Genomic DNA, 15,647 nt, shown 5'->3' on the forward strand with positions numbered 1-15,647 from the left:
TTCTTTCTTTTTCATATTGAGTTTTCATTTCCTGGGATTGAGATCCCGCTAATTGAGGTCAAAAGCAATCAGCACCGTGGAACTTAATCAAATATCTAAAAGGTGAGAAAGACGACAAAATCAGCCATTTAACCTACCGTATAGCTTATTAAACTACAGTGTGTGTGTGTATGTGTGTGTGTGTGTGTGTGTGTGTGTGTGTGTGTGTGTGTGTGTGTGTGTGTGTGTGTGTGTGTGTGTGTGTGTGTGTGTGTGTGTGTGTGTGTGTGTGTGTGTGTGTGTGTGTGTGTGTGTGTGTGTGTCAGAGAGGACCGAAAAATTTGCATGATTTATCCTTCTGCACATATCAGTTGGAACAGGAATCTGTACACCATGTAAGATTTTAACTGCCCCACGATACATTATAAGCAGAAAATTAATTTACTCATCTTCATGTTGTTTCAAACTGAACAAAAAAATGTGGTGTAGGATTTACTTTAAAACTATTTTCACCCAGAAATTGCTAGAAAATTCCACAAATAATTACAAAGACGTGGCAAGTAACAGTAAATTAATTTTGAAATTAAAGTCTGCAAAGACAATAGTATTTTCTTGCAAAACGTACTCTAATAATCTTTACTTTATTCTCTCTCATGTTCAAAAAAACGACTTTCTGTCTTGTATGAATAAATATTTAGAAAAATGTTGTTTTTGTCCAATAAAAATCAATATGGTACAATGTCATTTTGGGCCCATTTTCTTTCATTGTAGAAGGAAAAAGAAAGTCATATAGGTGGAATGACATGAGAGTGAATGTTTTTGAGTGAACTATCCCTTGTTCCCCAGTCATAAATATTAGAACCAGCTCTGACACAAAATGCCATTGTTAATATCCAGTGGCCTCAGATAAAAGTTTCCTGGCATTACTGCAATAAAGTAAATTTGCAGAAAACTTTATGCGTCTCCATGTGAGGCCTTCCCTGTAAATACTTACAGTAAAACTGCAGCTGAACTTAATTCCATCCTCACAAAGATGTTTGTGTTATCATGGCTTTATGTCTTAGCAAACTACCATTTATTAAATGCAAAGCCTTTATCCGCTTTTCCCACAGCGGTGGCGTGTGTCTCTTCTTGAGATAAAACAGTTCCATAAACAAAAAAAATGCTGAATGTCAATTTTACCACTGACTTAGCTTATGGGAAATAAATCTTAATATATCAATGTGAGCTTTAAGTGGACAGCCTAGGGCTTAAATACAAATGCCAAAAGTGAAAATAAATAATAATAAAAAGGCATAATCATATTTCCTAAAGAAAAGCAAATAAATAGTCAGAGATGAAGAAAAAGTGATTTGAAATGCATCTATATAGTGCATCTTAAAGAAGAGGTAAGCTTTTCTTTGAGCGGTCTGTCAAAACACAGACCCTATAACATAAATGAGGGGCTCTGATGTTTTTACGTGCAAACCCTCTAAACACAATTCAATGGGAGGCCATAATAACTCAACGCTGCACCCAGAACAGTTTCGAAATGACAAATCTCATATCAAGAGATGCAAAAAACTGTGAGCAGTACGTGCTTTTGTATACTGCAGGGTGAGAGAAAAAAGTCCATGTGGAAAGAGTAGCCTGAAGAAAAACTGACAATGGCTGCATAAATAAGCCCATTAGTTAAAAATGTACGACAAGTGCCCTGTTTGAAGCCAGCATGGGGAGAGGGGAGCGGGCTAGACTCCCTCACAGCTGCCTGGCCCCTCTGCTGCTCTCACACTGCCCAGCACATTCAACATTTAAGTTGGTGGAAAAAATCTGAGCAAATTTCTGATTTGCAACACTCTAGGAACATGTTTATTGTCTTTGTGTGAGTGCAAAACACACATATAAATAAAGCTAATGAAGAATCTCGGGGTGAAGCCGCTAAAGAGCATAAAATGAGAAATTTTATGGCCATAAGTAGCGTGGGCTGACGCTGATTTTTAAGCCATTGGACCATGTTGTTCGGCACTAATCACAGGACTGATGCAGCGCAATTGCCCTCCTCACTTAATTACTGTTACCTATAAAAATGGGCCATGCTTCTTTAACTGGACAGATTTCTAAGGGTATTTTGTTACCAGAACATATTATGTAAATGGCAAAAAATCATGGTCTTTAGATTGAAAATCTAACTTCTACCAGGAGAATTTTAGGGTTACAATACCTTTTAAAGGGCTTTACATAACACCGTTTTCAACTAAAAACAGAAAACTTTTTATCTGTTTGGTTGTTCATTTACAAAACAACTTCATTTTGGGTGCCTGAAAACGCGAACTTTAGAAAACGGGGTTCAAAGTGCACGTTTTTGAAAATTATTCAGTTATCGTTTCCGTGTAAACTACAAAAACATGAATTTTTCAAAAACAGTGAAGTAATGCGCATACATATTACGTGTTCAGTCTATAGGCGCATAGTGTTTCTTTACAAAGTGGCATCGCCACCTACTGGCCTAGCATGCATAATGCGGCGTTTTTAGTCGTTTTCACGGATCCGTGTGAACGAGAATCGTTTTGACAACGTTGTCGTCTGCACGCGAAAAACGCGAAGGAAACGACACTTCCGTTTTAAGTGCATCGCTGTCATGTAAATGTACCCTTATATTACTGTACTGACTTTTTATCTTGTGCTAGACTGAGTATACTGTAGATCAAGTAACTAAATTATTGCTTAGGACTAATAGAACAACAATCTAATCAACAGTTTTATATTATCATCGTGCTTATACTGTTATATTTTCACACAATAGATGTAATTTCATCCCAGAGAGATTCATCAACTTGTTAGCAGATACTATTAAATAGTACTGATGTAAACAAAGTGCTGCAACGAAGGAATTAAATAAATTTTCAGTATCAATTCCCTTACAAACATAGCATCTTATCCATTACAATTACACAAAACAACTGTAATGAGGAAAACAGATAAATCACTTGTTTCTGAAAGACTTGTTTTTGGAGCTGGCAATGTGAAAGCTATTCACATTTTTTAGCCAAAACTAAATTGCTTTGATTCATCTCTAAACAGAGTCAACATTGTGGACCGGAGGAGAATGCATTTATCCTTCTCGTGCCAGACAGAAAGCAATGCATGCTCCCTCAGCTTTCACTGGCCTCTTTATGGGTCCTCAAAAAAATAACTCAATATAGACATGATGTGTTGTTTGTGTAAAGGGACACGTAAACAAGGCTGCTTGAAAACAACACAGACCAGACATCCAGAGGGTATAAATGAATGCTAGTATAAAACAAAGAAGCTACAGAAAGAAAAAAAGTTTCTGGCCTTTTTTTTTTGTTTTCAAAGTGCCTGAACCTGACAACTAAATTTGTAGCACATCACAATAAACTCAAAATAAAGACAAACATTAGACACTGCCAATAATCTAAACCATTAAATAAATAAAAATGTTGTGTCTCGTGCTCTTTTAATTGCAAACAAGCATTTGAAGATAAAGCAATTAAATGTATTAAATTATTTGGTAAAATGTAGATTCCTAATTTATTCAAACAGTGCTATTTAACCAGATATGGCATTAAAGTTGAGAAATTAAACACACCGCGTGTCTACATTTTGAAACCTTAAACCTTTCCATGGAAGCCCAATAAATCCCATTGCCTGCATTAAGACAAAATTCAAATCCTACAAACAGGCAATTTCAAGTCATTCACTTGGAAAATGCTCTGTTTAAAATGTCAAAAGGAGGGTGACTCTTTTCTTGTGCTCTTAGATTACCATATTTCTCTCAGGCTTGTGACACCTGCAGCCCACTGAGGGCGTGCAGAACATAGGACTTTACTTCAAACAGCCCAAAGGGCTGTGGGTTTGGGTATTGACTGGGACTGAGCTCGTCCAGCTTGGACCCCTCCTACCGCAGATGTACATTAATGCAGGAGAAATACAAATCTGGGCAGCAGAAAGAAAGGCAGTTCCTTTTAACATGCTGTTGTCTAGCTTGATCGTGTCAGTTTGAGGGAGCCCATTCAAAGGTATTCATGCATCTGCTTTTGAGGAACAATGGCAGCTAGTTTATAAACTGTCTCTTTTGGCTGCCTAAAGGCTTTAGACACCATTGTTTTGCTCCTCTTAATAAACTTTTGGAGGAGTTCATCAACTCGCCTGAATAGCCTACGCGGAGAGGCCAAAGACACAAAATAACAGACGGTTGGCTTTCCCCTTTTCTTTCTCCCTTTTGAAGTGACTGTCTTTAAATCAGGAAAGAGGGCTGTCAGACACAAGAATAATTTTTGGTCAAACAAAAAAGCAAACCGCAGAAGGAACAAAAGTTAATTCACAGAAGAATGGAGGACTTGACTTTTTTAATGAAACTGATAGAGGTGCACCTTGAAACATGGTTTAAACTCTCTAACATCACATGGTAGATTTGTTCCCACATTAATTAATGAGCTAAATGATAATTAATGGCCTCCATTATGCAAATCTTGATGGGATTTTAGTCAGAGCAGCTTGAATTCAAGTAGGCTACTTTATTTAGAACTTTTTGTCTTATAGGTCAAGTAAAAACGTTTACTAGAAATTAGTCTAAAATGCATGTCAGAAAAACAACAGCACTGAAATAGACAAATATTTTCACGTTTTAATTTTTGCTTATTTACATTTTATTTATAAAATAACAGTCATACTTTTTGTCTTACTTTTTTTTCCATTAAAAATAAGTAAACATTATGGCCAATAAGCTATTTCGACTTCCATTTTCAAACAGAGCCAATCCCGTTATTTTTGTCTATTCAATGACCCTACATTAATAATGTTTATTTTAATAGCGCATTTGTACACGGACACCTGCAGTGGATGAAAAATGTCGGAGCAAATTCTCATTTGCCCAGAACACATACGTGGACCTATACGTTTCAACATTTGTGCTCAAAAAGTTATTGATCTATCGGCAAATGGTTACTTTCCTTTGGTCTGTTTATGAGTGCCCTGAACCACGTTTGGCACTCCTTCTTTGTGGAAGGATTCCCTTTTGTTAGATGATCAGTCTCCCATTGGGTCTCCAGACAGGATTCTTGGCATTTGTCGGCAAAAATGAAAGAAGGATTAAGGAATGGCTACTGAACACTCCATGGTAAAGGAGTGGGCAGCAATTCCCCCGATTCAAACCCCCCTCTTCCACTTTGGTAACTCCTCTTTTCGTATATTTGTATTCCCAAAGAGGCCATTAAAGCTGGTTTGAAAGCGATACGAACAATAAGATCAAAATCAACAAGTCGAGTCGTATGTTGAACGTTTGCAAGTCTTTGCTTGTTTCCTTATTTTGAAGACCCATAAGGGGCAATTAAAGCATAGCATATATTAATTGCCTTTTTTGCCAATAATTCCTTATGATTTTTTACGCATATATATTGGTGAAATGCGTTTATTTTACAATCCGCTGGTTGAATTTAGTCGTGTTATTTTTACTCGCGGCTATACATTCCTAATATTTTGCAGCTGCTATAAAATATTATGTAATGCTACATTCACGTCGTTTCAGAAATAAAGTAACAATTGGCTTAATTACATAGTTCTCAACCGATCTTGCTGAATTCGAAATGGTATTTATATGTCTTTTGGACTAATTAATGAATCTAGGTTTTTATAGGGTCACCAAGAGTCCCGTGCTCTTCCACTTATACAGGGCACCGTATAGCGCTAAAGCGATGGCGAGTCCAAGGCATCAAAAACACTTTTGTGACATTACATAGGAAGCCCGGAGGCCAATACTTTTATTAGTGTCAGCAGGAGTTTTCCCTAGTCGTTTGTTCGTTTTGTTCTTCTGTCTAACAGGATGCCAGCCCCCCTCTATAGCACAGTGCAAATCTCTGACATCTAATTGTATGATTGCCCAAAACATCCTATAGGTTGCAGGTATGTCAGGACTTCCTAATTGAAAGCTTATTGGTTTCATTTTTATTCGTTTTGATAGTTATTGAGTGGAAAATAATTATGCTCTTACTTTTTATGAGAAGGGGGAAAATCGCCATGTCTTCTACAGTGGACATATTCATTTCAGTAATAGCCTAGGCTATGCCGAAATATAATATGTAATAATAAACAAATAATAATAAGGGGGGGCTGCTGATATCCAAAAGCCATTCGCCTATGTCCACTGAGATAGTCCTTGTCCCACATGGCAAGAAATATTTTAATTAATAGACAGGCCGTCTTGAAAGCAGCACTGGCAGTCAGTAATATGATGAACTCCCATTGTCGTGGTGTCACCACCAATGTTTCCGATAAGAAAAAGCACCCAAGGATCAAAGACTATAAGCCTCTCAATTTCCTCCAGACGGCTCGACTTTTCTGCACCTACTTTCTTTCTTTTTCTTTTTTTTCCTCTCTCCCTTAAACATCTGAAACACACAAAATCCTCTTCATTGCATGCATCTATAGGATCCGCCCCAGGTTAACAGGTCAGCAAAGCTGTTGAAAATAATTGCATATTAATATTCTGTTCAAGGGGACTTCTTATGATTAACGTCAAATTGATATTCTTAAAGACTGGCTGTGATGACGCTATGACTCGAATATTTTCGACTATTTTTGTCGTACACAATATTTAGAATTAAACAATCCGCATAGCCTACCACATGCTATTTAATCAATGATAGACCGAAATAATCCATAAAAACGATCCCAAAACGAATTCAAGCAGAGAGATGTAAGACATGATTTTTAAAAGCTGTCAAAAGATGTGAGGAAAAAACAGAAACTGTATTCGACATTTTCCGACATTCGATTCGTTCCACGAATTAAAGACCTGGATTTGGTGCAGGCCTAGTTTTTGTATGAACTTCATCCTGGGTGTACGTTTGGAAAATAATTTCCTCAGCGAAGTGCAGGACTGAAGTTAACTAGCATGTAATTCAGTTACACTGCAAATGTTTCACGAGGCAATGCCGTTGACACTAAACAGGCGCTCTGGTGTCATGATCTCTGGATTAGCATATTTCACAGCATAGTCTCATCATTAGACGATGATCTTGCAAAGAGATTGCTTATACAAACGCCAGACTTGTTCTATATAGCCTACTTGGTCTCTCATTACTGTCCAACAACAGTTTTATCATATTATAGCATATGTGCATTTTAATAACATCTGCTAAGCATTCGAATTGCAGGAAACGCTTATAGTGCGTTACAACATTACCTACATTTTACTTTGATTAATTATGTATACCAGTAAAAAGAAAAATGAAAAATTACCAGAAGCTATATCATACTTGTATATGAATTTATTCTAACGTATTTTGTAAGTAAATAATTATGTGAATAGCCTACGCATTTATTTAAATACTCTATTAGCCTATTAATAATATTATTAATAATATTATTATTAATATTATCATTTTTATTATTATTATTATTATTATTACAAAACGCCCCCCATCTCAAACTTCCAATGAAATGTTTTGGGTATACCAGTAGGGGAAAGGGGAGGTTAATCCGAGTTTAATACATTGATGCACAGCGCAGGACCGCGGCTGTGATGATTGTGTTATCTCTTCCCAACATTTGGGTCTCCCTCAATTTCAGCCCAGCCAAATAGCTGCGAGAAAGTGCAGATGGAGTGACTCTCGATGCCTGAGGAAAAAATATTAATAGCTAAATAACTTCCCCATACTTTCACTAAATCTCTCTCTCTTTCTCTCTCTCTCCCCCCCTTCCAGATGGATTTGTTTGAAGTGGTCTCCCGACTCATCCCATGGTCTTCTTTCTTCAAACGAAGCTTATTTCAAAGTCTCAAGTACAGTAACTTCGGTTTCTCTACAAATATCTGGGAACTATCCGCTTGCCAACACTTTGCATTCTTTCGATGTAATTGGTCTTTTGCAGTATTATCGAAAGGAATGACGAATGCTCATTAAACATTCATTAATGCCGCCTTCATCTGCTATCGGAATTGTCGTAGCCTATACTAGTTAAAAAATGTGGACATGAACGCCCTCTCAAGTCAAAATGTGAATGCGATGAGCTCGTAATCACGACTTTAGAAGTGGGAAGTAGGACATTTCCGATAGCCCGTGAAGGCAAGTCCTATCCGCCACACTTTCATATTTTTGAAAGTTTTGTGTTAAAAGAGTCATATTTTAGTAATTTACTAATTTACTAATAGGCTACCACTTATCAGGTAGCCTAAGAAATGCACGTAATTCACCGATTTGTTTAAACGATATTTTTCGTTCTTGTGGGATTAGTCCCTAAACGCCAATTGGTTTAACCAACTGATGTCAAATGGGCAAATCAGCCAATCTCCATTAATTGGCTGACAAATTTTTCTCTGGGTCAAATTACATTTTATTGGTCGAGAAGGAAATGTGCGCCCGCCTTTCATACTCAGATACAAACACTATTTAAGGGTTATGTGAATGTCAGAACGTGAATAATAGGAGCACAACAGCTGTGAAAATTCGTTAAATACAAAATGACAGGTATGCTTTGGGGGCAACTCATTTCATAAGTTACTAAATAGGCAGACTTATGTTTTAAACCAGCATGATTAGACCCATTTATAGGCAGAGTGGAGTTTTGGCTTGTTATGAAGCCAGGACTCACTTCTCTTTGTTCAATAATTTCACACCCATAGTAATACAAAACTGCCCAATTTGTCCACAAATAGTCGGCTTGGGGTCTCATTCATTTGCCATGTATTTGTGCGTCAAATCAACTAAAATAGACCAAAAAAATACAATAAAACAAATATACGAACAAGTGTGAGAAAAAGGAAAAAAATCTCAAGAAATTGTGCCGAAGGCTAGCCAGTGAGGGCCGTTTAAAGATGAAAGCGAAGAGAAAGAAAAGGCTCAATTTAATCTGCTTTAAAACCTTTCAAAATAACGTTGTGCTTGGAACTCAGGCAGTGAGAGCTGATTGGGGATAAATAAGTTTCTTGCTATGCCTGTGAGCTACTACACCCATCTCCAACACAGCCGCTTGTTCAAAAGACACGTTTTCATTACGAACTCTAATAAGTCTTAACATTATTAAATGCCAGTTGGATGATCAAGTGAAACAAGCCCTGAGAAAAATCTTTTTAAGTCTGGAAAAATATTGCATTTTAGCCCCATCTCTCTTGTATGACACTGGATAAAGCTAAATGTGAAAAGACATTTCACAAAATGTAAGACAAATGTGGAGTAAATTTGGACATGTAAATAAACATTAGACTACTGATTTAGGCTACACAAATTATTCATGAATCCTAACAGAAATGCATGCATTCATATGTTTCAAATAGGCCTATTCATATTTTCAACCCAAAGCGTTTAAGGCAATGGCAAACATTTCTAATCACGGACTGTCACTTCGCATATCCGTAATCCAATAGCAGTGGCTCCTGCTGGCCTCTGAATAAAGTCCACAGTGGTTGTATGAGGGTTTTGAGTTTGCGCGCGCACGCACACACGCGTAAACACAAACCTGGGTTCTAAAACGATACAAATTTGAGATCAGTCGAGCAAACAGTCATGTCAAAAGCCATTTTAAATAGCGCAGAACGCATCCTCTGAATAAAAAAAAAGCCCTTTGCCATATTTCGAAATTGAAAACATTATTATTCCATGTAAAAAAAAAAAAAAAAAGTATTGTATACGAATAAAACCGACGAATTTCCTATAGCCTATAACCGATTAATGTTGCATTAATTTTAATGTTGAAATAACATAAGCGTAATGACGGGCCGAGCACCTCCTATCTAAACCACCTCTCTAAACGTCAGTTATAGAAACACAATAGTGATTCCAAAAAGAGCAGTGGGCATTTCCAAACAAGAATAAAACATTTTGCACCCTCCAAATCTCATTCTATTCCAACAGACGATCCCATAATATTACAAAACTATCTACCAGCAGGGTGTATTGAATAATTCATCTCTCTATAGTCCTCCTCTTGGCCTTTTGTTAAAAGTTTTTCCCCCCTTTACGGGTTTTTGAATGTGAAAGGAAGGCTTCATTCCTTCTTTCGAAGCCTTGCTTTAGATTCCTCGCTCCAAAAGAACTTCAGTGAAGCAGAGATCTTTGGACTGAGGTTCATCTTCAAGTGTAAAAAAAAAAGCGACTGTCTCAAAACAAAAATGTTTTTTAGCACTATTATTTTAAGCGAAAAATATGATTTATTATTAGCTACGGTTAATTATTCTTCCGAGGTAAAACATTGAACACGGCTTTAGTCAATAGCTTAAAAAAAACTATTGTGTTATTTAATAATAGTGAAAATGTTTCATTTAATTAAATCGAAACCACCTAAAAAATATTCATATTATTAGTGTTGTTTGGGGAAATGTTCATTACTCTTTGCCAGATGGAAAGGTCTGTTAACGTGCGAATAAGCGTGCCGAATTATCGCGAGAACCAGCGGGCAATGCTGAACTTATGGGCTGTAATTGATATTGATTGCCACATCGGTCATCTGTCAGTTACCGTTTCCTCGGCGTCAAATCAAATGAGTCTGTTATACAAATAGATCAAGGCCTAAATACCATCCGTCAGAGCCAGTATAAATACACACTAAATCAAATTACTAAATGACATTTGAACAAGCAGAGAAATCTCAAGCGATGGGAAAGACGCTGAGCACTGACACAAAAAGCACACACCGATTTATTGTGCAGATTTAACAGATGCCCAATAAACTCAAGCGCAAAGTTTATTTAAACAAGTAGTCAGGTGTTTTTTTTCTTCTTCTTCTTCTTCTGCATATAGCCTACAATCAGAAGACAATTTAAATGATTTACCTTTCTCTCCCAGTATGCCGTCAATGCTGTGCTTGGTTTTTTTCTCCCCACTGTCATCTTTTTTGTCGCAATCGTCCTCATCGTCTTTTTTGCCGAAACGCGCACGTAGAACCCGGCTGATAGAACTTACTGATGGGATAATTAAAATAATAATAATTATTATAGTAGGGAAATAATAATAATAATAACGTCAACATTACCTTGTAATGTATAATTAATATAAACTATTATAGCCTACAAATAATAATAAAAATAATCTATTTTTATTTTCTGTTCAATTTGTTAAATTAGGCTATGTACAAAATGATTGTGATAGAAATTACGCTGGAGGACATGATAAAAAAGGGGGTTGCTTACCAGATGAGGCCTCACCTGAGGGAACTGTACTTCTGTCACACACACCGTCCTTCAACAGTTTATCCCGAATCTCCCAACTAAACATGCCGGGATTTTCGCGCTTGTATTCTTCGATTCGTTTTTCCACGTCAGGTGTTGCCACCTGCTTTTGTGTTTGATAAAAAAGGAGAGGAGATACAAAGAGAATGGAAAAATAGAAAGTGTGGGTGAAGAGGGGAAAAAAACACAGCAGAACCAATATTAGAACAAATTTTAGCCTACATTAACGTGTCCAGTGTAAATATCCTTTTCTTCCTTTTACTTTTAATATGCTATCTTTTCCCAAACGTAGGTTTTCAAATGAAATCATTCATAAGCTAGACAAATAAAATGTACAAAATACAAAATACCCAGCTAATAATAATAATAATAGCCTAATAATAATAATAAACTTACTCTGGGTTTACTTCCTCCTATTGCTCCAGGACGGATCGAACCAGTTTCTTGATACCGGCAGAGGATTTTGGACACACAACCGTGGGAAACGCGAAGTTGTCTGGAGATCACGCAGGGACGGATGCCGTGGTGAGCCATTTCAACTATTTTGTGACGGATATGATTTGGCAAAGGCCTGCCATTGATGAAAACTCCGCCAAGCTGATTCACTCGACCTTGACCCAGAGGAGTTGAAACTGCAGTAGAGAAATGGGAATTAAATCTAACTTTGGCCAGCTATCACTAAGAATCCAGACAGACATTTTCCTTTTTTCCCTCAAAAGGCGTCAAATAATAGGCTAGTAATAATAATAAATAGGGTAATTGTAGGCTAGCAAATATAGCCTATCAAATAGCCTGCACGAGAAGCACTTTGTACTAATGGAATCACATTTTTAGTTGAAATCTGTCTTACAAAAACACAATAATAAATAATTAGTTTTTATTCTTCTAATTAAAAAAAATGCAAATAAAAATAAAATTTAATAAACGCTCTTGCTACTTCAATTTCTTGACAAGCTATTTAAAATTCGCAGTTGTTTTAAATTGTGTTTTCTGTCTATTACTGAAATAAAATCTACTAGATAATTTTGCATTTAATGTAATTTCTCAGATTGCTCATTGAGTGGTCCTCTTGGCCTGGATGCGTCCTGCTTCATTATTCGCATATTGTTAAATTATTAGTATAATTCTTTGTGCATTCTGGATTCACTTGCGCCACTATAGATCACGTCAACAAATACAGTGACGGGTATGGCTTAGTATTTTTGAAAGTTTTATTTGAACCACTTTAAGACGATCTTTGCCAGCAAGAAAATGGCCCTGGGAAAAAAATATATATTTTATTCTGATGCACTGAATCTTACGCTGATCATCAAAATGCAATAAAGCCACTAAAAAAAGAACATAGAAAACTTTCAGAAGCGAAATCTCGGACGTTTGCGTACAGCATCTCAATACATTCGATAATTTGAGTGAAAATAAAGGCCTATGGGCTCCACTTTAAAGTAGCCTATTTAAATTTTTTTGACTAGAATAAATCTGTATCTTGCAGCCCTGATATTGTTTGCAACAATTAATTACAACAAAAGAAGGTATGCTATAGGCTACCCTACACCTGTCCAACCAACCTTCCAAGGGGAATCCAGTGCGGGGATAGTTCTGTCCCGGAGCCGGTCGCATCATTCGCGGTACTGTTCCCGGTAAAGATGACATTCTACTATTAACAAATGACGAGGCACAGTACGGCTGATGATTAAACTGCGAAAGCAAGTCCAGACTTGTTGATGAATGTTTCCTTAATAACTAGAAATGCACTTAAGTCCTCTTTTCAAAAAAGGGGGGAAAAAAGAAAAAAATGATATCCAGCCAGACTATCGCGGGGATGTGAAACCTCCAAAAAAATCAAACAAAGATAAACACTGTCGTTTCGTGCGGAGGGGGTCATGAGCAAAATAACTACCGCAAGAACAAGATGCAGCGCGCGCCAGGGAGGGGGTACTCCAAACGCTCTCGAGTGGACAAAGGTTACTTAATTCTTTGCAGTGTTTTCTTAAAAGGTCTGATAGTTTTGGATGACAAAGTCTGCTTAGGGGTTGGGAGTAGTTGAAGTGGATAACTTTAGCGCGCGGTGTAGGAGGGGTGTCGCGCGCGCCGATAGGCTCTCGCAGTCTTCTTTTATTCATGTGGGCATGGAGGGGAACAGGCAAGTTTTTTTCGACCAATCACAAAAAGCACAGGGTAAGACAAACACGCACGAACACGCGGAGTGCCCAGCTTTTCATTCACTCCATCAGATTGCCTTTGAGCAGAAAACAATGCAAACATTTGATTGATCGCCTGCCATTTGTTGACAAGGCCTAAAAGTCATAAGCTAATAAAGAAGCACTTGTTTAGATAGGCCTATAGGGCTAATTATACTTTTTTTTAACTCATGTAAAATTATAGATTAGTGTGTTTTGTTCATTCATAGTCTCAGTATATTTACAGCCCGCCCTTTCGTTCAACACAAATAGGACATAGGCTCATGGTTAGTTTACTCAGTCCGTCGAATAAAATTAATCTTGTGTCTGTGCTAATTGAATTGTTCTGTTTTACTGTAACATAAAACCTTTAATTAAAGTAGCCTACAGATAAGCTAATAATGTTCCCGGTAGGACTTGAACGTTCAAACCGGGAATTGACTTTAAGCACTACAACAGAGTCGTTTTTAATCGTTTTACATTAGACTTCACGACTGATAGAAAACCCATGGAAAAACTTATAGTTTAAAAACAATGAGCATAAACTGAACACAACAACACTAAACGAAAAAGACAATTTACAAAAATAAGACAGGCCAAGAATTCGTATCGCGGACAAGAAAAAAAAGATCGTGAACCTCTTTTAAATGGCATAATTATCTACATAATTGTCTTAAAAAGAAAACAAAGCAATTGCATTTTTTAAACATGTGCGGCTAATGAAGGCGAACGCCTAATAATATTTTTCAATAATTAACCATAACTAGGCCTACATTATGATGCTTACCATTATTAATGTTCAGTCAAATAGGAACAAACATTCCAATACATTTTATATAGGCCTATTATTTATATAATTGCATAAATGTGGTAATGGTATCTTTGAAAGTTAGGCCTATATCAAGTGTCTCCTGAAAGTTCTTAAGTCCTTGAATCAGATAGGCTAATAATTCATTATCATAAATTCGTCTGTGAACATGCATTGACAGTTCAGCCTTCTTCTTCTTCTTCTTCTTCTTCTTCTTCTTCTTCTTCTTCTTCTTCTTCTTCTTCTTCTTCTTCTTCTTCTTCTTCTTCTTCTTTGTCTTCTTCTTCTTCAGGGAGAAGTCAGGGAGAATAACATTGAATTATAATGTTTAGTGTCCCTGTGCTGAACCTCTGTATTAGTGATTGTTTAGGCGTCCCTGTGTGTGCAGGAACATTAGAATTCAACATTAAGAACAAACGTGCAGTAATGACTTGAGAGCTTCGCTTTGATGTCAACAATGGTATTGTTCATTTGTGTGCATTGCTGGTTAATATATAGGCATAGTTCCACATGACTAAGCATGTCACATCCCAAGGGACCAGTAATGCCTTTGTGGTCTCTTAAACAGACATCGGAGTAAAGCAAGAACTGCTGTTTCCAGGGGTTCTCTTCACCATATCAGTCTATGAAGAGTGAGGCGATTAATACTATAGATACTACTTTAATTGTGGCAGAGGTGTATAGAAGACAGATATCTACTGTCTGGGATCATCATCACTTTTCAAAGACACCCCTTCATTTTTTACATCACTTCTATGGTCTGCATGGCCCATGTCAACATGTTTATGTTATTCAGAAAAATGTAAAAAAAAAAAAAAAAAAAGGAAAGGAAAAAGAAAATAAGTAAATGCCAAAGAACATTTGGTTTACCAACACGAATGGAATGAATGGAATACAAACCTAGACTACAAAATAGATTGAAAAAGTCTCATTTTAATTTTTTTCCAATTAGGTTCCATATGCCTGCATTAAATGTAATTTAAATATGGCCTACAACAGATATAACAAATTATATGATCAATAAGTTATGACAACATATGTTTTTACATTATTTTAATTCATCAATATAAGTTAAGTAATTTTAAACTTTTTTTATAAGTTATACAAGATTCAACTCAACAGTTTAAGGTCATTTAAGCTGACATTCCTTATACATCCAGGTTGACTGTGGGCTACTTAAAAATTTAAGGCAGCAACTTCTTTACAGTAAGGAAACACCATTTGCTGAAAACTATATTTCCTCTAGACCCTTCTTTGACTTCTTTCTCCAATCATACCAGATCCACACGACATGTATACAAACATATGTAGATTCACACGTGGCCATTGTTGGTCGTAATTACGTCTTCGTCATCGAATGACATCAAGTTTAGGACTTGACTATAATTTATACGCCACTAGATGGCGATAAAGGACCAAATATAATTCTTCAGGATTTTCTCTGTTTTTTACTATAGGATTACACTCCACTTTAGTTTATGTCCCGTGATGTTCTTCAGCATACACAGTCAAGCAAAAAGTG

The 15,647-nt window shown here is 36.7% G+C and overlaps 1 protein-coding gene across 3 annotated transcripts in view; it reads right to left on the reverse strand.

Moving 5' to 3' along the window:
- The window catches only part of pax7b (paired box 7b), a 53,632-nt gene extending 40,405 nt beyond the window's left edge, over positions 1-13,227 (reverse strand). The window contains exons 1-4 of one of the 3 annotated variants that reach the window (XM_079588571.1): positions 12,706-13,227; positions 11,537-11,772; positions 11,117-11,246; positions 10,745-10,873 (exon numbers count right to left, since the gene is read on the reverse strand). In XM_079588571.1, coding sequence (XP_079444697.1) covers positions 10,745-10,873; positions 11,117-11,246; positions 11,537-11,772; positions 12,706-12,790 — 580 coding nt within the window. In that variant the 5' untranslated portion in view covers positions 12,791-13,227. Of the gene's footprint in view, positions 1-10,744; positions 10,874-11,101; positions 11,247-11,536; positions 11,773-12,705 lie in introns of all 3 variants that reach the window. The other 2 variants (XM_079588570.1, XM_079588572.1) reach the window with 2 other exon arrangements.
- Between the last annotated feature and the right edge of the window lie 2,420 nt (positions 13,228-15,647).

The sequence above is a fragment of the Phoxinus phoxinus genome, assembly GCF_949152265.1.
Source record: "Phoxinus phoxinus genome assembly, chromosome: 18".
Lineage (NCBI taxonomy): Eukaryota > Metazoa > Chordata > Actinopteri > Cypriniformes > Leuciscidae > Phoxinus > Phoxinus phoxinus.